At 35.2% G+C, this 27,620-nt stretch overlaps 1 protein-coding gene across 2 annotated transcripts in view; it reads right to left on the reverse strand.

Moving 5' to 3' along the window:
* The window catches only part of CLSTN2 (calsyntenin 2), a 439,150-nt gene that overhangs the window by 53,376 nt on the left and 358,154 nt on the right, over positions 1-27,620 (reverse strand). For both annotated transcript variants that reach the window (XM_072407880.1, XM_072407879.1), the window contains 3 exons: positions 24,423-24,608; positions 19,446-19,694; positions 18,085-18,206 (listed from right to left, as the gene is read on the reverse strand). In XM_072407880.1, the coding sequence (XP_072263981.1) occupies positions 18,085-18,206; positions 19,446-19,694; positions 24,423-24,608 (557 nt within the window). The remainder of the gene's footprint in view (positions 1-18,084; positions 18,207-19,445; positions 19,695-24,422; positions 24,609-27,620) is intronic.

The raw sequence follows: 27,620 nt of genomic DNA on the forward strand, positions 1-27,620 counted from the left end.
AATGTTCTTACGAAGATTTATTTTTTCCTGTTTCCTTCTTACAGTATTTACTATGCAGAAGTTCTGGATTAAAAAGGGTCTCGTGGAAAAAAAATTTCAATTAGCTGATAAAAGGAAAACCTCAATTGAGTTACCATCACTATAGTTAGATGATGATCAAAAAGGCTGTTAATACATAACTATTAGTTCAAGAGTTGAAGTGTTTTTGGTATGAAGTGTGGTTAGTAATGAACAAATATCTTCTACAATATTTATGTGAAACCTTTCATTTGATTGACTTGTTAACATTTCTTGTTATTTTATATGTTATAATTTGTTTTACGGATTGCAATATATTATCATTGAATCCTAAAAAAATTCAGAAGCTTTGCAGCTAAAGCAGGTATAAGGGGATTATTCCTAGTGAAGTCCCAAGGTGCTTTAAATTAGGATAATTATAGGTTATTAATGTAACCACACAGAGGAAAATTGATTGGAAAGTAATAACCATACCTATCATGAGCAGAGAATCGTGTTTCGTTTACCTCTTTTTTCAAACTTTGCCAAACTTTGTTGTTCATTTATAAGTATGATAAAACAGAACCAATGGATCAGAAAGGGATCTGTACAGTTCAGTAAACATTTTTTGTGTTTCAATAAGCCATTCCCTTTAATCGCTGGGCCCCCAGAGTGTTGTCAACACAGACATGCTCATTTTGCATCCATAAAAGAATCCTAAAACAGTATTGTATCCTAATGAGCAGTAATGATGTCAAAGAAATTAAAACACACAGCATCTAATTAGATTTAACTAAGGTAAGTTATGACTACTATAAATTCTAATACCAATAAAAGGCTGCACATGTAAAAGTAATATGGAGTTTAGATAATTTTTTATTACTCACATATGGGGTTTTTTTTCCTCGTCACAACTGTGATGCCTGATTTAGCATCACTAATGTATATTTTCTAAAGTTTTATTTGTGTAACTCTAGTACGTTGTTGTGTATTAGAATATACTTAATGGAGAGGTAACACAAGCACTAGTGGTGCTTGTATTGAATAAATTTCAGTTATACATTTCTCTGTTGTGGGAAGCAGATTTTATTTTCCTGCATTTGTTTCAAGTGATTTTATTTTTTCAGGCATGTGAGAAGTCAGACTAGTATTAGTTATGCAAATCTGCACAGAGCGGGGTCATTTTCCCTGCAGCCACATGCTCATTTTTCTGTAAATGTTTCAAATGCCATACTACATGGGGAACCAAATCAAAGACAAACACCTATGTTATATTGTGTTTAATGTCACTGTGGTAAGATGAAAATTAGATCAGATCTTGTGGTCTGTGCATGCAGAGCAGAAGAAATAGAATACAAATAATGACTTTAACAAAATGTTATTTTTAAATAACATTTATAAAATTCATACATTTTTTTTCATACCAAATCACATTACCTACAATAAAAAGCAAATACTGGACTAACAAAGGTAGGATTCTCACACCTATACAGCTGTACTACAATAGAACAATGCAAACAATGGGGCGCCCCCATGAGCTTACAGCTACCATCCCCCCTTTTCCTGGTCCCCATACGGTATTTTTCTTTGGAAGCTGCTCTTTCAAATCCTTAAAGACCTAATTGTCACAGACGGCATGGTGTTCCTTTTGCTTTTTCTGGAATTTCTTGGGGCTTATGGCACTCTCTATAAAAAAGCCAGGATCTGTATAAAGGCTTCAGTGGACTAGCTACAGCACAGAAAGTTATAACTCAAACAAACCCTTTTTTGTCACAGGCACTTTTTATGTAGCACATTAGTCTTTACCAGGAAGGTGGGTGGTAAAAATGTAACATTAAATGGTTATAAATAAATGTAAAAAAAATAATTATCATCAATGTCTAATGCTGATTATAAACATTAAGACTTTGAGATCTGACATTTGTAAACAACAGTTGTGTACTTTGAGTCTCTCTTTTTTAATATGTTGTATAAATAATGTCCTGCAAGTCAGATTTCTCAAAAAACAAGGTCACTCAGCTAAGAAAAGTATTTATTATTATTAAACAGTATTTATATAGTGCCAACATATAATGCAGTGCTGTACATAAAATAGGGGTTGCAAATTAAAGACAGATTCAGACCTTGTCACATGAGGAGGAGAGGACCCTGCCCTGAAGAGCTTACAATCTAAGAGGTGGGGGAAGTAGCACACAATAGGAGGGTGGATATGGAATGGTGGGTAAATAGTGAGGGTTTTTAGTGAAGTTTTATGAAGTAGAACTCCAAAAGAGTTTTAGGCTCTGTAGCCCCTGATTGGTGAAAGTATGCTTTTTATTCTTCCAATGCAACAAACAAATCAAATGAAATTGTAGGAGTGTCATCATTCTAATTGAGATGTAAAAAAAAGTGGTTGTAAATCTGGAAGGTAAAACAGTTTACTACTGTATATGTATTCCAAATGTATATTTAGTGGTTTGATGGGAGTTGCACATTAAAATCATTGTGCTTTCTGGTACCATTGATACAGACAGTCTTAGCATTCTTTAAGGAAATATTTGAGAATTTTTTATTTAAATTTTTAGCTTTGCTAGAGATTGAAATTGAATGTGTGTCCCTGAATATATCTTGCACTTTGTAAAAATGAAGAGACTGCGTCTGTCATTCAGTGTAAGAATATTGTATAAATAACTGTGTTAGAAAAATAAAACAGTAGCATTGGCCACAGAAATGTATCCATATAGAAAATTCCTGTAAAGCTAATCAGCAAAAAAGCATGGAACCTGTGTCATTGTTAGGTGTGTAAGAAAAACCACATTCTCAGGTCTTTTAATGGAAGTTTTGTAAAATCTGTGTGAATGTGGATAGCATATGGCCTGTGTAAATGTGAATGCATGCATGCTGTGAATACATGCCATTCATTTTTCCATATTCTGAATAATACTCTACCCAGAAAAATGTATAAGTCATCAAGCTATAAGATATGTGTTTGATTAAAACAGGAACACTGAATTTATGTGCAAATATTAGCAGCACATAGCATTCCCTGAGCAGTCACCATGGCTTCTACCCTCCAAATTGTATTGGCTTGGCCATGATTAAGAGGCTTTGAAATTGGTAGTTTAAAGAACATAGTAATCTACAGAATGAGGCTGATGAATACCAAACAATTACATTATTTTCATTACTAGACAATGCTGGAGGGGTTTGCAGTGCTTCAGAAAGTGATTGGGAAGATTAAGTGACCCTGATGCCTCTGGATTGTTACTCTTTTCTGATCCAACACTATGTTTGTGACATGACAGGATTGTTTGCAATCAAAAGCAGATAATTGTTGAAAAAGATTAAGGGTTGTATTTTCAATAATGGATTACATACAGTCATAACATTTACCTGTTTCAATGCATTGGTCATTTATTTAAAACATATTATTTATTTGGTTTTGAACAGCAGCATGACGGAAAGGACAGAAGCAGCAGTAATAGGTAAACTTTGGTGTTAATTATGACTCCAGCTTCAGTGTCCAGTAGCATCTACACACTTTATTAAATATTAATGCATTTACACAAGTTGGGTATGGTATTCTTTGGTGCTTGGGTTAATTATAGACAGTGATTAAAAATACACGTTAGTGCACAAAGGATATTGTATGTGAAAGTACATGAAAAGATGTATGGAAAAGTATGAAGGTATAGGAAAGGTATATTAGAATGGGGCTTAATGTTTTTTTCTGACTCTTTTCAAGTCTGTGCTCAAGATACAAGAAGTAATCTGTACTTGCAAATAGGTACCCCTGGCTGCTTTGAAAGGGTCAATGACTTAAACCGTTTACAGAAAATGAAAGTTTATGACAACTGCTACAGGGACAAGCACTGTATACACCTTTTGCTGTACGAGTGACAGGTCCCTGAGGTTGCAAGGCCTAATTCTACCTGAATTCTACTTGAAGAAGGGCACTTTACAGAGTCCCAAAGCATTGTTGAATTATAACATTGATTCATTTTTGTCTAAGCACTACAAATATGTTTAGCGCTTATATTGTGTTATTTATTGTATTATTTTAAAAAAACTATAATCAAACCTCTTCAACTGGTAAAGCCACAAACAAAGTAAATTGTTATGGTGGAAGAAGACATAATAATGTGCTAATATTCATAATTTTAATGCCTATGACAGTAAAGGGAAGCCTAGAGCAAGGGGAGGAAGCTGGGCACAAGGCCCAGATGACATAGTGGGAAGGCCAAGCGGTGGGTGTGGGTAAAACAGTAAAAGGGCAAGGTCAGGGAGAGGTTAGGATTGGTCAAACGTCAGAGAAGGGTGGGGGTTTCTAAGGCTATAAATATTCAGGTAAAGAGGAAGTGAGGTCGGAGGTGGGGTGACCATGACAAGTTTCCCACCCTCTCTCCCTTTATTAAAAGTTCAGTATGTCCTGAGGATGATGGTTTGAGATCCTTAAGAGCAGTGTTTTGGTCATTTAATAAAGTGGTTGGGGGACCACTCCTGGAATCCCAAAAGGTGAGATTAAGAAGCCAGATAAACAGAAATTGTTTGCTGGGATGTCTGCATAGAACTGATATTTGTCCTAAAGGTGGTGGTATTATGGCTGGGAACCAGCAGTATCAATAGAGGTGCAGTGAGGTGGTAATGGTGGATTGGGTAATACTTTTGAGGACCTACAACCTAATGGTGCAAAGTAATAGGTTGTCTAGTTAGTGAGGGTCATGACTATTGTACTGGTATTGTTATTTTTTTACAATGTTTTATGTTTACACACACTAATGTTGAAATCAACTAAAATATTTGTGTGCATCAGGACTGTTAAACTGAATTATGTGTACCTTTATGCAAACAAAAGGAAATCATACAAAACACCATACCCCACAGATTAAGCCACTTGACAACCAAATGCCTAGCCAACTTTGTTTGCAATATTTACCCACCACAAATAAAAATAGTTTAATTGCTCAAGTTCCAAAAGAATGACATTTCCAGTATCATATCATAAAATCATACACTGATTTAAGCTCTTAAAAGTTCAGACCATGAGTGAAATTTCGATATTAAACTTTTAAGAATATAATTTAATAATATTTGCAGATTAATAAAACCTTGTGAAATGCATTTGTAAAGGCTGTGCTAATATGGTACAGCTTTAATTTCTATTAGGACTGGTGTCTGTTCTTTGTAGCAACACAATTCCTTATCTCATGGCTCCAATAACACCTAATTATTTTAATGTACTATTAGTATAATGTGATACAGAAAAACACTCTGATAATTCTCATTCAATTAAGTCATCCAATATGTGGGTATATTTGCAATGGCTTATCTACATTATATTTCTGCTTACAGTCCCACAATTTATATTCACTTATCTGTTAATGAACCAATCTCAAATCTTAGAAGCCAGAAACCATCATGTCCCTGTTCAGGCTTTAATAATCTATAACAAAGCGGTAAAAGTTATTTGGCAAATTGATTAAATTGTGGGGAAAACAAACACTTTATATCTATATTATCCATTTTGTGCAACAGTAAACATGAAGTTGAGCCATCTGTATGTACATATCTTGTTGCATTCACACTATCTTCATGTGCAACTGAAGTTCATCTGCAAGGTGTTAATCACATCTGGAGCACAATATTTCACTTCCTATAATTGCAACCCAGCAGTTCTTCATGTGTACCCCAAAACCTGTCTGCACTCACAAAATCAAAAGAATTGTGGGATGAACTCAGACAAATCAAATATATATATTTAAAATATATGTTTTTACCTTTAACTCTCTTACCTTAGATCGTGTTTACATATATGCTTTGCAATGACATGAGTGTTTTACTATAACACAAAATAACACATGAATCAAGGTGACACACCACAATGGACCATCTGAGCTTTGTGGTACATTGATTCAAATTTAGTATTTACTAAATACTTTTCTGCACATTTAAAGGAGCACTTAAAACTTTTTAAACTTACTTTATTTACTTTAAACCCTCACTACATATTCACCATTCCAGATCTCTCCTCCTAGTGTGTGCTGCTTCCCCCATCTCTTAGATTGTAAGCTCTTCTGGACAGGGTCCTCCCATCCTCCTGTGTCACTGTTTGTATCTGTCTGTCATTTGCAACCTCTATTTATTGTGAAGTGCTGTCTGTGTAATATATTGGTGTTATAGAAATATTAATTAATATTTGTAATAATAATAATTGTGATGTATTAGCAGCTCATTCAAAACTCACTGCAATGAGAGTTATGTGTGACATTGCACAAGGTAACATGTTAGTACACTGCAACTATTTGGTCACAGCTTTCCAGTTCTTCTAGAAACCATACTGCTCTGATATTTTAAAGAAAGACTCTGCAGAACAGCTGCAGTTTTGTAGCTTCCAGGTTTCTCTTTTTTTTTATAGGAATTAACAAGCACTTCTCCAGGGGATGGTCTCCAACACAACAGAATTACTAAATTTACTTCAGGATTTTTGCATTCCGATTTTGATTCTGTATAGAATGTTTTTTTTATCTATGCCCCATTATAAAGCAAAATAATAACAATGTGTAACACTAGAAAGTTGGCAATGAAATGCATGTCCCTATCTTCTCTTTGTCCTGCTATGTTGAAAACAATTTGAATTTTCCTTACTTCCTGGTAGCCACTATGACAAACAGAGCGAATGTCTTTTGCACGTACACAAATAATATTAAAAACCTGACAGCGGTCCTAAACCATCACCGATCTTTCTTTAAAAAATTTGGGATGACAATTCACTTTAATTCACATTAATTGAAAATACAATTTTAGAGCTAAAGGCTGCTATAAATAGATCAAACAAAAATGATAAACAACAATATAATGCTCCTAATTCACTAAAGGGGCCAGTTTATAAAGCAGCAGTACAGTCTTTACAAATGCAGTTATTGCTTGCCTTGCCATAAAACTTGCAAGCCAAGCTCCATTCGTTTTTATGAATTGGGGGAAAAAGTACTTCAATCCCAAAGTGTTTTCGATAGCTTCATGCAAATAACATGCCAATGAAAACTGTGGCTCCATATTGCAGCTTGAAGTTTATGAATTGCTGGTAAAATGCTGCCACATAGAGCAAACACTGTAATGCCCAGCAGGGTTTCCACCTTTTCATTTAAAAGAAGCCCCTAAATATACAAATCAGCTGAATGTAACACAGATAGCACTAGTCAGAGCTTTTTTTTCTACATAAAAGGCAATTTACAGAAATGATTGCACAGGTTCTTGTCCTTATTAAATTTACTTCTGGTACTAGCACACAGTTTATAAAGAATGGCTGCTTCTATTATTACCTAATAATGCAGGTATGACAGAGCCCCTTAAAAGATAAATGATAAAAGATAAAACATTGCCATAGTAAAAAAAAAAAATGTTTTAACTCCAATGACAGCGCTACCATTTTAAATGTCTCATTACTTTCTTGTTGACACAGTAAACCCAAACAAGGCAAACTAGTTTAATTTTTCACATTTTACTTTAGTTCACCTTAATGTATTTTCTTATTCATTCAATACTAAAAAGAGTTTTGCCTTTACATGCACTAAATGAAACTGATTGTTACATACTTTTGTTCAGCAACCAGAAATGTGTTAACATAACACAAACTATTGTCAAGTAACAGCTTCTCTCTAACAACTAGGACTTGTTAAAGTATCAAGGGTACAGCTTTAATTATAGAAACCATATATATCAACAAATAATTTAGATGAACCCTGATTTCTGGGCCTGTAATGAAGACAAGTGTAAATACTGCTGATAGAAGCAGTCTACAAAGTATAACAAAGATTTATTTTACCCTATTTATCCAAACTCCAAGTTAGGAGCTAGCTAGTTTCCCCATTCTTCCATCCAACAGACTGATTATACATCAGAGGAGCCAGATAAATACCCCTCAGATTTAATTAAAAAAAAAACTGACTAATTATTAGTACTATTATTATTTAACAGGATATATATATAGCGCCAACATATTACGCAGTGCTGTACATTAAATAGGGGTTGCAAATGACAGACGAATACAGCCAGTAACACAGGAGGAGAGGACCCTGACCTGAGGAGCTTACAATATAGGAGCTGCGGGAATTTACTCACAATAGGATGAGAGATATATAGTGTGGGAAGTAGTGATGGTTTCAAAAGACAGAAGAAGATGGGTAGGAAAGTTTGAAAAAAGGTATTTGAGTTTTCTTTTAAATGAGCAGAAAGTAGGAGCAAGCCGAATAGGACGGAAGACCATTCCAGAGAGTTGGAGCAGCTCTAGAGAAGTCTTGTGTCCGTGCATATCATTCATTATTTTCTGATACATTCTATATAAATTATTTTACTTAAATTTTTTTTCCTTTGTTGGTTAATACCTTACACAATTGGCATACCTACAGAGATCCTATCCTAAGATTTTTTAATAGAATAGGAATCCCAGAAAATCATCATCAAGAGTAATAACTTTTAATAAGTAAAGTAATAACATTATGAGTAATAACATTAAAATACATACAGTAAGCCATGCAAGCAAGTCCTTAGCCCTGGTATACATGAGCATAATTTGTGCTTGACCAACCAATATGAATAATTTTCTGGAAATCGATCTGCTAAAAAAAAAAACAGTTACTTGGAGTCAGTCAGCTGCAGATTTCCCTTCAAATTTACTGTGGATTGAACCATTTTCCAACCAAAAATTGGATCGGAAGTGTAAATTGTCACATGTAGCAAGCCTAAAAGAAATTTTATTTCTCTTAAACATGGGGACTTTTACCCAATGCGAACAGTCTTTGTAGTCATCACTATGAAAATGTCATGGTTTCCTTGCTTGGGCTTAGTTTAAGCTGTTTGCTTAGCATATAAATTAACATTCTGATAATTACTTAGCAGGTGAATTTTCACTATGTTATTCACTTCTCTGCTGACTTTTTTTCTCCTTGAACATGTCTTTGCATTGTGACTTACTGCATGTACTAAGCAAAGTAAAAACTGCTTTATAGAACGATATTTTCGGCTTAGTAAATTAACCCATTTGTGTTATTTAGGATCACTGATGATAGAACAGGTTTTTCTCATACCAATTGTGTTGTATGCCAACATGCTAATACTAATACAAACTACCTATATGGCATGACCTATATTCACCTGTTTGGCTGGTCTGCAAAAACATTGTAGCTGGTATTGGTAATACAGATGTTAGCCATTTTTCCTGGTATAATATTGCTTGCTATGTTCTCCTAGCCAACTTCTATTTGTAGGTATCTGTTTTAGTTGAATCAATGTGTCATTTAATTATGTCAACCCATGTTATGATAGCTGAAAATATAACAGTAGGCGGGTATTTGACTGAATATGTCACCTTGCTACGTGTAAAGCTTACACACTATTTTCAGCATTGCAATGTATGGAGGTATGGAGAACCTGAGTTTCATTCTATTAAGTGTTAATATATTTTTCACTTACAGCTGTCAGTTTTATATAAATGCCAACCTTATAGCACCTGTTTACAAATACAGAGGATATAGTATTGGCTGCCAGGAAACAGCATGTATAGTGTCAGAGCATGTTCTTCAAAAAAAGTCTATACATCCATACAATATGTACAAGTCACAGATGTACTATGTTTTGTGTCTCTCAATATTTTTTGCTTATTAGGCACTCACCTATTTATATATGTGAGCACTTACATATTCCTGAAACTCTGGATTTTCATTACACATCCCTGTCCCCTATACATTACATTCCCCTGATTCATGCATTCTATGCATTAATTACTCCTGACACCCCATGCCTTACATACCCCTGACCCCTGCACTACTTGCTTACTATTGACCCCTCTGGACATTATCCTCCTGACCTTTGAATTCTGTGAGGTATTTCTGATGCCTGCACCCCTTGCCCTTGAGCTCTGTGCATTTCAAACTCCTATCCTATGCACTGTGTTGTTTATGCAGTTTGAAGCTCTGTATTCCCAGATCTACACAATCCTTACTATTGCAGTCTATGTGCTCAATACTTCCAACCCCTATGCTTTGTTTGTTGCATACTAATGGCATCAGTAGAATGTAACACATTAAAAAATATCATTTGCACTAAACCTTTCATCCCGCCTTTAAATTATTCCATTTTTTTAATGTTTTGTTATGTTGAAAAGCTAACATATAGATATAAACATAGTTGTAAAAAAAGCATTTGCATTTTTTTTTTTTTTGCAAAATGTATTTGTATGGTCGTAGATTAGGGGCCTGACAGGGTGTAACATTTACCAGCATACTTTGGGCTAAAATATTCCCTATATCTATAATTTAATTTTTGCTCAGCATGTTTGTAGTTCTTCACTGTTATATATAGTATTTTTGTATTATAGTATAGATGTTGAGCATATTGTTTGGCCCATTGGTGTACTTTTTGTATCAAGTGCTAAAAGGCAAAAAACTGGTTCATTTTGCTACTCCAGGGATGTTTTGAGAAAACAGAGTGTCCTGTGATATGTACAAATGGGACTGCCAAGGCACTGAAATAACTAAGATATGTGTGCATTCCTTCTGATAAATTATTCCACCCTCATACCATATCACATATGTTAGAACTCCCAGACATATTACTGAAAAAAACCCTTTTACACAGAATAGTGTAAACATTTCTAAAAATACATATGTTATATGTTAATTAAAAATCATATGTAGAGTGGAAAACATGTATCTTAATGTAGGAAATACTATAAAGAGCTAAGATAGATGCCTATTTGTGGATTCTTTTATCAGGAAGCAGGATGTATGCCCTCAGAGAATCAAGGCTTGCCCAGCCACATCTGTCACATCATCACCACATCTGAGAACATGGCTAATTTATTATCAGAATGAGCAGAAATCTCTGGGGTGGATGACTATCAAAGCAGAATGACAGTGAAAAAAATCAGGTGGTCCCCTTGGATTCAAACCGATGAAAGCCACCATTTCAGTTTAGCAGTGCTTTAATGGGTAATCTCCTACCTAATCACAACTTTACAGGCGATCTGCTTATCTACAGATATTCCTCACATGGTCAGCATATAAATGATAGGGGAATAACACAAACTGCTAAAAGGACCAGCGTCTGACACCTCAGTATGGTTACACTGTACAAAGACAGCTTGTGCCCAAAAGAAAAGCACTCAGGCATTTGGAGAAAAAAATGACAATCATTTAATCTTAAATCTTAATCCTAATATAAAAAATGTTAATGCAATCAGGTAAGGCAAACATGAAGTTAGCCTAACTTTTCTAAATTTCCAACAGTTTTTGACTGAAATCACCTCAAAGCTCAACTTTCTGACACCCTAGAAACCTGAGGTACACCAGTAAGTTTCTGGAAGTGGAAGGGGACAAGACCAACCTTTTCTACCATGATACAAAAAGTTTTGATAATAGACCTATCCAGGGTGCCTGAATTGAAATATGAACTAAAATACTATAAAGTTTAAAATGAATAATCAGTTTAAATCAATTAAATACATTCCAGGTACATACAAAACAAAAGGTGTTCAATGTCTTACAGTTCACTTTATTTCCAAAGCATATTTATATTAATCGTATGGACTTTAATAGAACCATCTCATCCAATTACATTATCCAAAATGTTTAACATAAAATCATAACTTATTTCACATTTAAAAAAGAGAGATATTCTGCATATTTTATACGTATACAAAGAAAATATCTCAAAAGTCCCAATTTTGACGCATTTCACAGAATTCCTAAGGAGTTTTGAGACTGGCTTCAAAATTTCATTGATATGTCTCATCTATTTCAAATTACTGAAAGAAGCACGCATCAACTGCCATAATTTAATTGTACTGTATATACCTCTGGAGCCAAATGTGCAGGTTGATATCCACAGACAGCCCTGCCCTTCATTTTATTCAGTTGCAACCCAGTCACTAATATTACTTTGCTTCGGCATCTGCAAATTATTATGTATAAATTTTCTACTTATGGGTGGGGGGGGGGAGAATAGGATGGGAAAAAGGGGGATGGAGAGAGGATGGTGACTGGAGAAGATATACAATCCATTTGAGAGATTGTGGAAGAAATATGACCATGAGCTAAAGGCCTTCTTGATGTCAACAGAAATTAACTTAGCAGGACGGTTTGTATGTCAGGCTGTCTCAATGAGCAGAATGACCTATTAGTATCAGAGGTTTGACACAGTGTTATAAAACCTACTTGATTATTATGTATGAGGCTGCCAACAATTCAATAAAGCATATTTGCAAGCACTTTAGGTAAGAGCATTGCATCTATATTGATTAGTAAGATAAGGTTGAAAATTAGAGCAGTGTAATGTGTTAATGTTGAGTTTGGGTAACATGAAGTGAGGATTTTAAGGGTGGCAATTAGATTCTTAGCTGTGTCCAGGGGAAAATGGTCAGTAGTGGTATAAAGCTAGGATAAATGTTTCAGAAACAGTGCTAAAATAAAATTAAATTGCTGGACAGATTACCCATGGACCAGCATAGTTTGAAGTGTAATCTCCCTGGTGGTATTCCCGAGTGTGGCTCGGGGTTAATTTTATGTACCAAAAGCCGTAACCCGAGCCACATTCGGGGTAGCATTGTGACAATCCTACCTGCTCCCCATGATCCAGCGACGTCCACCAGCGATGCCCGGCCGGCTTCTGTGTCCCCTGGCATCACATCCCAAGGGGGATCGATGAGATGTGTGAAGCATCAATACACTGGGAGGCTTGGCCTGGCGGGAAATTTAAAAGCAGATTACATTGTAATCTGCTTTTAACACATTAATCACAGTAATAGTGATAAAAAATAAATCTAAACAATTAATACTAATTTAACAATAATATTGCACCTTTGTTTGGACAGATTTTAGTGTTTTTGATTTGATTAAATTATCAATTGAAATGTTTTGTTATTATAATATTTTATCAGTTTTTATAATTATTTATTACATTATAATTTATGTTTTGTGTTTCAAACTTTATCATACCCGGGAGTTATTCCTAACAATTACAGGCCTGCAATATTAGCCTCCCTGGCGATCTGACTACATCAGTATTTTTTAAGTCAAAAGCGGTACATTATACATTGCATTGAATATTGTTGTTTAATATTGCAGGCCTATAATAGTTAGGATTTGGGGGTGGTCTGTTTTAAAGGCCAGAGTACAAGAGTAGAAATCTTGCTCTAAATGATGTAGCCAGGCTGTAAATTTTGTTAGCTGAAAATGTTTGTCTTTCATTACTGGTTTATGTGCTTCCTGGAGGGTAATGGTTATTGGTGGATATAAATTTCTAAATGCAGTACTGTTATAATATACGTTATATACATATACATATATGTATATATGTTATATATACATAGTGGGGTCAGATAGCATAGTATTGTTCATTGGTCATGTTGGTGAGGATAGCATAGTATTGTTCATTGGTCATGTTGGTGAGGATAGCATAGTATTGTTTACTACTCTTAATGACAAGAGAAAAAAGGGGTCCGATACTGCCCAGCAACAGGGCATCTGATACAATTCTTAAGTAATATGGTAGGTGTTTCCAAATGCATCTAAATAGTGTACAGTAGCCAAACCCTTATTATCATGCATAGTTTGAAATAAGAAAAAGAAGAGGAAAAGCAGAGGATTAATGGCTAAGTAAATTTTTGTACAAATCTAGGTTGCATGTGGCCCAAGGCTTAGTTGGGCTCCATGCAACCTAGGATTGTGAGAGACAATTACAAATACCTTCACTTATTTATGTTCATACATGGGTATTTTTATGTACCTTTTCTAAAGAATTGTTTATTGCAATTAGGAAATAAAATCTTTTTGTACATAAGATCATATTCGCTTTTCCTTTGAAAGAATTATAATTGTTATTTCTGTATCCCTTACTTCCGTTAGTATTGTCACTGGCTCTCCCTAAAAATCCTCTAAAGAAACCTATACTGGCAAAATGCATCGAGAATCAGGATCCAGTTTTACTGCTCATTTATATCTGTGTTGAAAAAATCGCACACATATATATCACTTTGAAAAAATCCCACGGAACACCACTAAACAAAAATGTCACAGACAGGTTAATTATCTACCTGCTGCCATGTAGTGGAAGAGTATTTTTTGTTCTGTATATCACTATACATCGCTGGTATAGACAAAGACAAATTATTCTCAGTAAATAAATAATAATTTTCGGACCAATTACCTGAAATTGAATAATCTCCCACGGTACACCTGAAGATCCCTCACAGCACACTTATGCAGGATCACCAGTTATGCAGGATACAAATGAAGCATATGTAATTATTGTAGGCGGGTGGCAGCCCCTGTATTATGACCAAACTTTTCAGTAACCACTGAGAAACAGCTGGTTGGTCACCGAAATATGCCGGGTGGTTCACCCAGCTAAAAGGGCCTGGGGAGAACACTGCTTACAAAGTAAAATGTCTAAAAAAATAGAATAAATGCACATTTAATGCTCAAAATACTTCTGAATAGTGTTTGAACATTAACTTATTAAAAACCGATATAATCCAAAGCAATTGCACAACAATATGATAAATACTGCTTTCAAAAGCATATTAAAGACCTGTTACTCAATATACACACATTATCCTGCTTTATGTAACAGTGATATGCTTCTTGAACTCAGTGGGATCATTATAAATGTAATAAGATAAGATTTATTATGCAAGCATTTTAGCAGAATCTAAGGGTATACGGTAGAATATTTTAACACTAAATTTAACTCCAGAAACGATTACAGTGTCGTCTCTATTATCCAATAATTCATCATGACTGCTAACAATGCCATAACTTATTTAGTGAAATGTGACAGCATTTTTGGGATGTCTCGCTATGCCTCGAGATTAATTGGTCTGCTCGCTGAGAAGCACCAAAGATCACTTGGATGTTGGAAAAGAATTAATGGGATATGATACATCATTATGGAATAACTAAATGCAATCTTGTGTGTCAGAGTAAATGAGGAGATATTAAAGCTCACTTATTAGTAGTAAAGGCGGAATATTCTCCGATGTACTAAAACATTTATTAAAAGTAATCTGTGAAATGCAAGACATTTTGCCAGTTAAAATCAATGGCCAAATGTAAAAAAAAAACAAAAAAGAAGAGGGCTCAATGATGTAACACACTGAAGTGATTCTGTTTGTACATGTTGCAGTGGTCCTGCTATAATAAAACAAAGTCAAGAGGACCTTCTTTAAAGTGTATGTCCAACCAAAATTTGTTTTTTTGGAGCAGAAGGATTTAAACCCCTGTTGAGTGTTTGCAGCTATTCAAGGCCCCATTGGAGAACTCCTTTACTGATAGAAAGTCAGAAAAATATCTCCAACAGCAACATAGGCTGTTTGTGAATGCAGCAAAGACAACTTCATGATTTGACAGCAGCCCAGTCATGGGATCTGCAAAATACCGAAAAAACACTGCCTAAACACAGCCGCCCATTTTTTATTAAGCAGGGTTGCTGCAATGTGTACAGAAAGCAGATAGTGAAATCCAATCTGCTGTAAATGGATTTCCAACCATATAAAGCAGTAAAAACCCATCAGGATCAGTAATCATTTTCTATTTTACCTAAGAATTTAAAAAAAAGTTTTAGTTTGTTTAGTCTTTAGACTTTTAATGTAGTAGTTACATGGCTCTTTGTATTGAACGCTTTTGTATGCACCATGTGGGAAAGTAAAAAAATTGTTAAATGCTTAGGATTGAAACTCAGTAGAAAGTTTCTCACAGCTGTGAGAGAGCATGGGAGACACAAATGAAGGAAAATTTAACTCAGCTGAGCTCTCAGTCTGTATCTATTCCAAAAATGTTTACATGTCTGCATGAAGGTCCTTGTGCAGGGGCCATGTTTCTGTGATCGATTGAAAATTGCCGTTTTCCATATGTGTTCCTGTATTGTCACCCAGTCACATAGGCTTAAATGGAGACTACCAGTGGTTATTTCAAGACATCGTACACAGGAATGATCTACTGCTGTCACCTCTAGTAAATCAGCCCGGAGATATATCATGCAGACATCTCTGGAGTGCATGTAGATATGGCGTCACTGCCAAAAGACTGCAAGAGCTTACCAATGACTAGTTAGTGAAAATAAGTCTTTTTTTTTTAAAAATGCTTAGGATAGACAAAGCTTTAGAAAACCTAATGTCATGCAGTTAGGGTTTACATTTATATTAAGAATCATTAGTTTTCCCCCTTTAAATGAAGTGAGGAAACAATATTTGAGCACCTCGCATATAGCTGTGCTTTCTGTTTGGTTCTTAGAACATTGCAGATGACAACTTAACAGGTAAGCGATAACATATCAGCTATTGTATAGCTAGGATGCTTGGCACTGCACACATGGCGGATCATTGCATTAAGCACAAGTGGATGAGCCTGACATTCAGTTCAGCCCTGCAGCAAACGTCCTGATTTGTAAGAAGTGATTGCCACTGAGGTGGGCAGAAATGGGATCAGAGTGGTAGAGGCTTAGCAAATAAACTATGTCAGAAAAGACTTTAAGGGATAGAAAGCTAATGGACTTAGACCCTGCTGGATACAGTGGAATTGACTTGGAATAATTCTCTCTGGTAGGATTAACATGACTCATTTATCATTTATCTCGCCAGCTGCTTAGGTAAATTTGGTACTTTAGAATTCCCCGTGTATAATCTTAACCACTTGAATGATGAACAACCCTACAGCAAGGTACAGAGTACAGTGGTAAAGATTTCTGCAGTTGCTGAACTGGTTAATGTTGTACTCGTAAAACATTAGGGACCTGCATTGCTTATCTGTAATGAATTCAGCTTATGCCTTTCCTAAGATACTTATTCTGTCTCAAGAATAGAAAACAAATGCACTTTTTATTGTCTGGTATAGTAAAGCCTCCTTGACCTCGATTATACCTAACAGTCTTTATTAGATCACAAACAGAGCTTAGATAGTACAGACAGAACCATGAACCAGAAAATATCAAGCAATATCATCATGGTCATCAGGTGACATTTAGCTTGGTAGACAATATGTTATCTTCAACATCAGCAGCTCAAAGTGTTAGGGACTCTTCACACCTGCAATGGAAAACCTGGTGATTGGCTGCTGCTGGACACACAGCAAACTATCATGTGACCACACCGCCACATAGCGGCAGCTGTGATGGTAATCTTCCAACAGCAACCGTTGCAGCCAAAAGCGACTTGCTGCTCTTGCTGAGCCACCACATTTCACAACACCTGGCTAAACAAAAGGATTCCCAAATCAAGTGAATGGGAGCATATGCGACATGCAATCATGTGATGATCTCTCAGGATTCTGGAGATGTCTACAGAAATTTTTCATTATGTATACATGGAAAACAGGATCAGCCATTAGCATAATCTTTATTATTAAAAGTTAAACGCAGACCTCGCCAGGAACATTGTTTTGAAAATGCACCATGAATATCTCAGCTACAACATTGTTTTTTGGCAGTGATTACAAGATAATTATTTTTACATTTTGCCAATATATTTGTCATGTATAATAATTATTGTATATTAGGTCTAGTTATCATTAATGAGTTATCAGTGAGCAATGGTTTCGTAGTAAAAGGTAAAAGTACTACAAGACTTGGTATGTGAAAACAGAAATACTGCACTGTACAAAGTAAAATTACCTATATATGCATATATAAACATTTATTCAGAGTAATAAATCAAGATTAGGCAAACCTCAAGACATTGAAATATAAAGTCAATACAAGGCTGGTGTTCTAACTCTCTGATAGAGATATTTGTGTTGTATTTTTAGCTGAAGAATATTTTATAAATGGAAGCTGTGCCATAAATAATGATATATTGATCAGTAAACTGCAATCAATGTGGCAATACAATCATTAAGCACTGCAGAATCACTAAACATGATCTTTGTGGCTAGCCTACACTTTCTAAAAGGACCACTTGTCAATGTTTTTTCTGTAAGGCTCAGCAAGTGACCTCTCTGTTAACAGAGGTTGCACAAAGCTGTAGGGGACATGGTTATATTCATTTGTTCACGCTAGACCTACAGAATGAACAAAAAAAATGGTTATCAAACTCTACAGAGTAGAGAAAGAAAAATCTCCTACCTGATCTAATTTCCAATGAAACTCAGCAGGTCTGAATGTGTCAGCTTGGTCAAAATCGCGGCGTAACAGGAAAACAAGACGGCAGTTGTGTACGTATAATGCATAGTGATGACGGTTCATTTCTACAAGAAAAATATGCACATACACTGAACAAACCATTTTTACATATACACCCTTAGAGTTATATAACATTAAAACCAAAATCAATTTTATGAAGCGAACCTGTACAGGAATTAGAAACCTGCAGGATTAGAAAGTTTTTTAGGAGCTCAATTACTAACCAAGAGTTGAAAAATTAAAGCAGTAAGCTAGCATGGCCCCACTGACTAGGACTGATTTTTTATAGCTCTCCAAGGCTGGAGAGGATACACATTCACCAGTGAAGCTGGGTGATCCCGCAAACCTGGAACAGATTTTTTCAAAGTTATTTGCTATTTGCAAGCAAATATTTTGAATCCTGGACCAGATCCATTCCAGGATTGCTGGATCACCCAAATTCACTAATAAAGGTGTATCCTCTTCAGCCTTGGAGAGCTTTAATAGATCAGGCCCACTGTGTGAGCTTTATTGAAGGGCCATTACTGCAGTGCGCCAAAGATGCAAAACAATACAAACAGTATAACCTCTATGCAAATTTACTATTACTGGAGTGTTTGCTAAATTGCAAATTAACAATAAAGTAACATAAAACTTCCTTCATTTTTTCAACAAGAAAAAAAGCAAGTACATAATGACTTTGAGTCAGATAAGAACCTAGGAGGTGACTAAATCTCCCAGCATCTAACAAAGAGTCAATCATCTAGTGAAGTGTTTGTCAACCAGGGTTCTGTGGAATAGGTCCCTGGGTTCCTCCAGAGGTTGCTATGGGTTGCTTGAACAATGTGTGCAATCACTTCTTTTAACAAGGTCAGTATATGGACACTAATATTCTTTCTGGCTATCTGTAAGGGTGACATTCGTCCCATTGCCTAGTAATGTAAATAGCATTCTTCCAACTGACACCATGCTAATGTATTGTGCACTGCAAATATAATAATTATAATAGGGGTTCATTGAACACCTGAAAGTTATTTCAAGGGTCCCCCTATATAAAAAAAAAGTTGAGGAAGGCTGATCTATAAAAATATAGTTTGGCACCTGTCCCCATCCTGTGCCATTGCCTGGGGTTCTCATTCTTCATCTACAGGAATACAGTTGGTGACTGGCCAGATTAGTTAGAAAGTTAAAAAAAAATGAATCCTGATAATAAAAAGCACTTGTCCTCTGAATAAAATTGTAAATAAAATCTATCTTACACATTTCATTTGCAGGACAGTTTTTAATGGCTACACAGACATTATATAAATTGAATAATAAATTACCTGTCTTGTCAGAATTGCATAGTATTGTCTCCTTTTCTGCTCTTAACCCTGGGCTGGGACCATGCTTCATCCACATAGTGATAGTAAACTCATCAGTTAGATTCTTGGGAACAATGAAATCTGGAATCTTTACTCCTTGCTTGCCATCAAACTTGAAGATCATTCCACTGTTGTCCATTGGCAGACCAGCAGTCCAGTTGGTTGCAGCACTGGGTGTTGGGAGTAGGTCAATGACACCAGATGAGGCTCCTAAATATATAATTGAGAACTCAGTAACCCATTTTGGATAATGCATAATTATCAAAATTACCAATAGCATTACAGGATAGGCATTTTTGATTTTCCTGACAATGAAACTAAAGATAATGTTGAAAGAGAGGTATAGATATCCCATGTTAATTTTTTTTGTTTTTACAAAGAGATACTGGATTTTACTGAGATAAGCACCAGAAGAAGCAAATACAAACTGAACAAAATGTATCTATTTTGATTCTATAGGAGGTAACTGCTGCAATTTTTACAGTTTGAACATAGACCAACACACGTCAGATAGACATGTAAACTTAACGAAAGATTAACAACCGATTGTCCAATAATCGTTACCAAAAAAATTGCACAACGACTGGTCAACAAAGCCGATGAATGAGGAGTGTTGCCCAAAATGAACAATCGGCGGATCTGTTTGGGCGAAGATCGTTTGCTATCTGTCGTGTGTATGGTCATGAATATATTATTGGTGGATTATATCTGAACGATCATATTGTTTCAGCATGTACAGAATTGTGTACAATACGATTGTTCAAAATAATCGTGAATAATCTTTGATCGGTTGTTAATTGTCCGTTTTCTAACGATAATTATTGCACGTTTGTACCCAGCCTTTCTTGAGATTCTTGATTCTTGAGATTTGTTACCTAGACAATCCATTGGACAGAAAGAGGTGAATGGTTGTGTAAGCACTATTCAAGTACCCACAGGTCTCAGCTGAGCTCAATAGTAACTTTAATGTAGAAAGTTATGGTAGAGCAGGTAGGGGGATCTGGAGCTGGCCTAAAAGTGGTGAAACAGCAGTTTTTTGGGGAAGTTTTTCTATTCACATCAGATGGGGACTGACCAACCAAAAAGACATGAGGTAGATGTCTGATTAAGACATTTCTCTTCTTTTGCCCGTTAGTAACCTAAAAGTTATATCTATGACTTTTGGCATGTTTAGATTGAAATAGGAACTAAAAAAGTGAATATCCAGCACCAAAGGTAATTTGTTGTGAAAATACTGGGAAAATAATGAAATAAAACTAACCTGCATTCTCATTCATATGTGTTCTTTAGCAGTCAGCAGTTTTTAACATGCCATTACATTATTTTTACTAATTATGTTTAATAGTTATAAATATTAATTTTTATTTGAACTTTGATTAGCTCAATTATTTTTCCTCACTGCGGTACTACTCCAAGGCCCCCGAGTATACCAGCAGTTGTAGCCAAGCGTTTTATGTTTGGAAATATTTAGCTTAATCTTAGAGACTCACAAATTTCAGTGCTCCAGATCATTGCAGAGTTCTAATTATCTGTGACAGCTGTCATGCTTAGTTAGCTCATTTTGACAATATATTCTGGTATACTGCATATAAGTACTGTATACATTTAGAATTTACTAGAATAGCACATATACTGTAGCTCCCATTGGTAAAAAGAAAACGCTAGAATTTTTTCCCTAAAAAATCCTTATTTTGTTGGAGTTTGAATCATGGTGTTTTTATGCAGCTTGTTATTTTGTAGCTATAACTTCTGGCTGGAATTAAGTTTAATCACTGCTCTAGCTTCCAGAGGAAAAAAAATAAAATTCTCTTAAATCTAAGCCTTATATCTGCATGGTACTTTCTCAAACAAAAAGGTCAGGTTGTATTTAATATGACCTATTAGATACCAGCTATTTAAAATTCTTAAATTATTTTGGCTTTCCTTTTTTAGTATACTTTTCTTCACATCCCATTTTACCATTACAGTTGCAGGATATATAGCAAACACAGGAATAAATTGTGGAGCACTGCTGTATAACTGAGTTGATTTACATGCATAGTTTATATTATGCATATTTTATCTTATGAAGCTGTACATAAAAGTGACATAAATGTATCTATACTCATGTGATACATGCATATGATTTACATTCTACTGACATGATAAAAAAAGACTATTTGGCTTAATAATACTATTGTTTATAGGAGCATGGATGGAAAGTATATAGAAAATACTTTATACTGCCAAAAAAAAATGACCAAAAGAAAATTTACTGTCAAAATTGTCTGGGCCCTTCCTATCAATAATCAATCAATCTTTTCTTCTTCTTGGCATTCATTTGACTGCATTGCACATGGCATTCCATAATTTAAACACTGACCTAAGGTTTGATTGGTAATACAATCTGTGCATTCAACTATATAGTCTATACATTTACTCCTTTATATTGTTTTGTAAATTTAGAGAAATTATATGATATTGTTGAGCTGTCAGATTTTCCCCTGTGGGTATTGAAACTTGAAATTTAATATTAAGAAACTCCACAGTTGCAGCCTTTTTTTTTGCAGTCACTCTGATACACCCCCATGTGCATACAAATAGGGTTCCTTTGTAAACTTCAATGGAATCTGCAGCCATATTTTCAGATTTGAAAATTTGTGACGCCTAGCAGATCAGAAGTATCAGACATAATGAGTTTATGTAAGTGCTGTCCATTACTCCTCAGCATCACCTGTAATTATTCTTCCAAAGCAGTATAAAGTACATTACTATTAGTAGTAAAGTATAGGGATCAACAGACAAAGTTATTTTTGCTATAAAAATCATTTGTTTTAGAGAGTAGAACATTTTTAAATTTAACAAATTAAAACATATTTGAAGTTTACTGACAAATTTTTTAATCATTTGCAAAGCCCTTTAACACAGTATAGCCAACAAACTTGATAGGGGAATTAGGAGGGCTGTGGGAACATGTCTAAAAACAATAAAAAAAAGAATGTCAACTTTAAATGGGCTGCACTGGGGGAGGGAAGTTAATTTGTATTTTAATTTAGTTTAATATAATCCCAATGCTTCTATTACCAATAGGTTTTTATCCCAGGTCATTTCGCATCTTTCCTTTAAATGTAACTCTTTGATTCATTTATTCACAAATGTGATACCAAAAAATTTTTGTATTGTATAGTATGAAGATACTTGCTGGCTGAAGCGTAGGACAAACATTTTAATAAATTAATACAGAAATCATTCAAACATAATGCAGTATTTGGATTGTTTTAGGCTTTATGTTATTTTTTTTTTTTACTAAAGAGAAGATGTGTGGGGTCCTCCCTATGTTATAACCAGAGCGTTCCAGGCATGGAACCTTACTGGAAAGTAAAAAAGGGCAAGCAAATGTGTGGGCCCTCCCCTACTGCTCACATCATGCATTATTGAAGTATACCAAAGATTTGGAGGGGACATTGCGTCTTTATGGAAAAGTTTGCTGCCTAGGTGTATTTAGCTTGAAGCGTGGAGCAAATGAAAATCAAATGTCTTTTTGGTATAGCTCTTTCAGGGCAGGGGCTTATAATGAATGCCAGGAAACTAGTGTGTATTAGACAGACAGTGAGCTATATTACATATTCCTATCACGAAAAGTTAACTTTAAAATAGGGATCATGGTTGGGAACAGATAGAGCTTATTGGTAAACCATTGCCTGTCTGCAGTCATCAGAAAGTTGTCCCTTTGAGTCTCAATTATGTCCTTGTTGGAAAGTGTTCAGATATTTATGACATTATAGGCCACCTTTTACAGGAAATCTGTCTGCTCCAATCTAGTTTTTACACATTCCTCGGCAAATAAAACCATAATTGAAGTAGAATGTAATTTAAATGGAAATCCTGTCTGTTCTGATAAATTCAAACAAAGAACATGTCCAGTCTTATCAGAGAACAGTGATATGAATTTACCTGAAAAATATGATCAAACATTTTCAAAACCAGCTGAGAAGTAAATACAAACAGATAACTAGTAACTAAAGTTAATAGAATTCACCAAACAAGCTTCCTGTCCTTGAATAAATATTGTACCATTCACAAAGAGACTGAAGACAGACAGGTCTGTGCTGGTAATCTGGTAGTCCTAAAAGTTTTTGGAAAATATGTTTGTGAATGTGAAAGTACACATGGGCTACTATAAAATTAATACGAGCTGCCCAATTTCAAACCGTTAAATAAAGGTTTAATTTAATATTGTACATGCCCTATTTTTGGGGCCCTAAATGCTGTCTTGTTGCAAGTAGAGAAATATTATTGCTGTATCAAAGATTGCCATGTCCAATACACACAGATAATTTTTGGCGTGACTTAAATGCCAAAGCTTCTTTTTTTTTCCTAGTTCATACTTAAAGGTAGAACTACATTGGGATGGTTAAGCTTGGTATTCAGCTATAGTTGTGTGTCAAATTTGACCGAAACATTTGTAACTTGGCCCTATGTGAATATATTAAAACACTGCGGATTTGTTATCTGCTGGCTTGATTTACTGGATGGAGGCGTGCTACTATTTACTATAACACAGTCTAAAGAATAAATATCCAAATTGGCTTCAGCAAGCTTCAAAACACAGACTACCATCTTTAAAGGCCTGATTTGCTGTACACTAAGTGCTGAGAAGCCACGTGCAGCCCCCAAGCTGTAGGTTGGGCATCAGGAATCTAGAGATATACCTTAAGCTGCAAAGAACTGATTTGTAAAATAAATTTGTAAATTCTTTAAAATGCATAAAAAAATTAAAGGCTACTTTCAATTTTTCAGTAAATATACTGCAGGTGCAAAACAAAAGATATGCAAACTTTGTTTTCTTTGAATTAAAATTGAACTGTAAGATATTAAACACCTTTTTGTTTTGATAACCTTAAACTAGGCTTTAATTTTAGCTCAAAAAGCCATAGCAAAACAATGTTCCAGACTTACCACACAATTTTTGTAAAGATGATTCGGAATATGTTTGATGTTCACAACCTCTGCCAACATGGTTGGTTTGCAGCTCAATGCTAGTTCTCACTGAGGATACCGGTCCATCGCAGGTTTCCAAATGGATATTGGGAAATAGTGCAACACTTCCAGAACCAATGTTGTATTCAATCCTTTTCTCCCAATCTAAAAATGGAGAAATAGTATTAAAAATATAATAAATATTATTATTAAATACATTCTTCAGTTCTGCAGTAGTGCATAGAAGTATTGTTATGTCAATCCAGAGCACATTGAACATCCAAGGTAAAAATAACTTTTTTGTCCCAGTTCTGACTCCTGGAGGATGCAGGAAATGACTAGAACTGCATTTTAGTGTTATTTATGAACAACAGTTAAGTGCTAAAGTAAAAGTATGTAAAATGAGAAGCCTGATGTGGAGCATAATCTTATATGGCAGGCCCATAACTCGCATAATTCTCACAACTGCAAATGATCAAGTAGGGAAATAAAATATACAAAAACAAACACATTTTAATGGTAATTTTGCTATATGATAGAATTTGGAGCATTATGTCTCTCAGTGATTGTTGTTAGTCATCAACGGGGGTTGCTGACAAAAACTAACTGTACTGAATGTTTGAGGCTGCATAATACAGCTGCTGCAATCCTTAATGTATTGAGCATAAAAAATCAGTACAGATGTTGGGTGGCAAAACATTCTTTTTGGCTTTATTTTGGTTCCAGGACAGTATTTTCAAATTACTTGACCAATAAGGAGAACCCCAGTCAAACATTTAGGCTAGACAACAGTGTAAATTACATGGGGTTATCCCAGTGCTACTTCTAGACAAGGTCATATTGGTTGTCAAGCTGAAAACTTACACTCTTAGTATGATGGAATTCAATGTAGACCTCAGGCAAATATCTAAATACAAATACATATGCTGTGTGTTTACTATTTTATCTGCTAAAGGTTTTGTAAAGATTTGTATTTATGGATAGCCATTTATGTGAAATATTTACTTCTGCACATAGAGTTAGAAGCCTCTGTTTATCCTCGGTTTAGTAGTTGCCAGTAGTTCCTGGTTTAGGCAGTTGCCTGCTTAAAAGACAGAAATAATAATGCTGATTCACTGGGGCTCATTTATTATAGGATTTTAGGCAGTTCACTGTCCATGGTGAAATATCACTTTGCAAAGGATAATGTATTTAGCTTAGAAACTGTGGTGCTAGATCAATGTTCAGAAATACTCACACATGTAAAAAAAAAAGCAGTAATTTTCCTTGCCTGTGATTGAATGACTGGATGGTTGTAAGCATAGCTTTGTCTCATCTTCTAAGCAAATGAAATATCTTGTTCAAAGAGACAATTCAATTTACTATGTCAACAGCCTACAATGCTTTTGTAAATCAACCCCATTGCATAATTAGGAGGCTCGGGGCAGAGGGATGGCACAGAAAGCTAAACTTCTGAACCAGGAAAGTAAATTGTTTAATTAGGAATTGTGTGGCTTGATTATTAATATATTATTATTATTATTATTATTATTATTATTAATAATCAGTATTTATATAGTGCCAACATATTACACAGTGCTGTACATTTAATAGGGTTGCAAATGACAGACAAATACAGATAGTGACAAAGGAGGAGGGGAGGACCCTGCCCCAAAGAGCTTACAATCTAGGAACACACTACACAAATCATGTAAAAGAGTTACCATGTTTTATGGGGTCAGACAAACAGCAATAGTGTCAAAATGCAGGGTATTGCAAAACCACAGAATACTTCTAGCTTCTTGGCCATCAGTTTTTTACTTAGGGCACCTCTTTTCTCAGCCCTCTCCAAATAAAAGTCATCAGTCCAGAACAGGACACCTCCATTGTGGCACCTGTGGTTTACATGCATTCTAAAGTTGAGCCCTTCACTTCCATGTGCAATAAAAAAAAAAACTTGATCCAGGTCTAAACCGCGTAGCCATTTGTCATGTCAAAAGTAAAAGTTTAATAATCACACCTAATTGGTTTTCGTGTTTTCTAACATATGAATTTCCTTGTCTATTTGATCCACCTTGTTCTGAAGTTATAACCCCTGCCCCCCCACACACACACACAATGTAAAACATCGGAACAGCTATTTTGAAAGCAAATCCCTATGATTTTATATTACATTTGCTAATTGCTTTTAGTCTACATCTAGCTCCAATGCTGACTGAGCGTGGGAGGTGAAATTAGTTTGTGCTTTCCCAGGGGATACCCTGGCTAATCTTATTAGAGCTCATTTATTGAGTCACCCATCAGCCATAGGGTGTATATATTTCATTTTTTTCTTCCCCTCTTGCAGTTTCTGAAGGTTGATTAGTTTCCCTAAGGTTGTTTCATTTTTTTATATTGTAATCAAAACTAATTTGCAAATGTAATGGGAATGTATGGAGTCAAATGCCAAGTTTGTACTTAACAGTATGGTTCTAATTCTGCAAAGAGGTCTTCATGAGACATACAAAGGAGTCAGTGAAAGTCATTAATCATTCATATGGCTGGAATCTGTCACTCACACTGGATCCAGTCATCTCATAAGCATATAACACATTAAAACGGCTTCTCCATGTGGCAGCAGAGTCTTCTTGCTTGCAGCAAACTAGATCTTGAAACTAAAGCACATCTATCCTTGACAATAACTTCCAATTATAAGTACTGTCCTGAGACCCGCAGACCTCAAAAGACCATGAGACTTGCAGGAACAGTTCAACTACAGTAATGTCAGTTTTATGTAGTACAGTTACAGACATAAATGTTCAGTTTGTATTGGTTTGTGTATAAATGCCCTTACCATTTTATATTATTTGTCTCATTGTCTCTGAATAAAGATGAAAACTGCTATTAAGTTGCCTTCTCTGGTTCCATTGACCCCTCCCCATCAACATGCTAATAACAATTTTAAAGATTACGTTTAAATTATTACTAATATAGTCTTAAATTTTTTTTTACAAGTTTTCACATTCAAATTTTTAGTCTTTAGTTTCTTTGTTGTAAAAATTTAGGCGAAGGAGGTACAAACCTTTTATACCATGGCTCATCAAACTGTTTCATAAATTTAGGTTTAGCAGCCATCTGTGTGAAATAAACACCATGACAGCAGAATAGAAATTTTCAAAATGAACAGTGGATTTCTTAGATCACAGCACTGCCTCACAC

This window comes from Pyxicephalus adspersus, chromosome 4 (assembly GCF_032062135.1).
Source record: "Pyxicephalus adspersus chromosome 4, UCB_Pads_2.0, whole genome shotgun sequence".
In the NCBI taxonomy this organism is placed as follows: Eukaryota; Metazoa; Chordata; class Amphibia; order Anura; family Pyxicephalidae; genus Pyxicephalus; species Pyxicephalus adspersus.